We start from the raw sequence: 601 nt of genomic DNA on the forward strand, positions 1-601 counted from the left end.
CCAATAATATTCTTTAAATGATCATGCTCTATTCTATGTTGTCATTTACATTTTAAAATCGTTTAACTGGACCCTTGTTTATGCTTGAAGAAGGGATGGTAGGCACACAACATGGAGAGTAGTTTGTGAGAGAAAAAAACAGTCAAATGGAAAACTGGAGAAAGGTTAAAATCTTTTGGGGTTTGGACTAATATTCTATTTAATTTTCATTTACACAATATACAGGTTTCAAACTAAACACCAGAGAGAAAACCATAGCATGACTTAAACGTCTAGTACAAATGCCTTGCAATTCAGTTTAGAAGCCCTGGGACTAGAATTTCCATTTTAAGAATAAATACCAATCACGATGCTAACAAGTTAAGCAATAGTATCTCTGCTTAATTTTAAGGCGATGAATGACAGGACTTAATACTTATGGGAGATTTAACACCCCCCCCCCCAAAAAAAAAAAAAAAACAAAACAAAATAAAGAGAGGTTCCTGGGTGAAACTCTTATCCTTTAAGATGAACCAACCACTCACCTTGCGAGGCAGCCCTGTTCCAGTGGAGCAAAGCTCTGGGGTAGGTTTCATTCTCACCTACAATGGTGGCTTCTCCT

At 36.8% G+C, this 601-nt stretch overlaps 1 protein-coding gene across 1 annotated transcript in view; it reads right to left on the bottom strand.

Moving 5' to 3' along the window:
- SEL1L (SEL1L ERAD E3 ligase adaptor subunit) overlaps positions 1–601 on the bottom strand; it is a 50,452-nt gene that overhangs the window by 11,623 nt on the left and 38,228 nt on the right. The window contains exon 17 of the mRNA XM_006778887.2: positions 525–599. Coding sequence (XP_006778950.1) covers positions 525–599 — 75 coding nt within the window. The remainder of the gene's footprint in view (positions 1–524; positions 600–601) is intronic.

The sequence above is a fragment of the Myotis davidii genome, unplaced genomic scaffold (assembly GCF_000327345.1).
Source record: "Myotis davidii unplaced genomic scaffold, ASM32734v1 scaffold309, whole genome shotgun sequence".
Lineage (NCBI taxonomy): Eukaryota > Metazoa > Chordata > Mammalia > Chiroptera > Vespertilionidae > Myotis > Myotis davidii.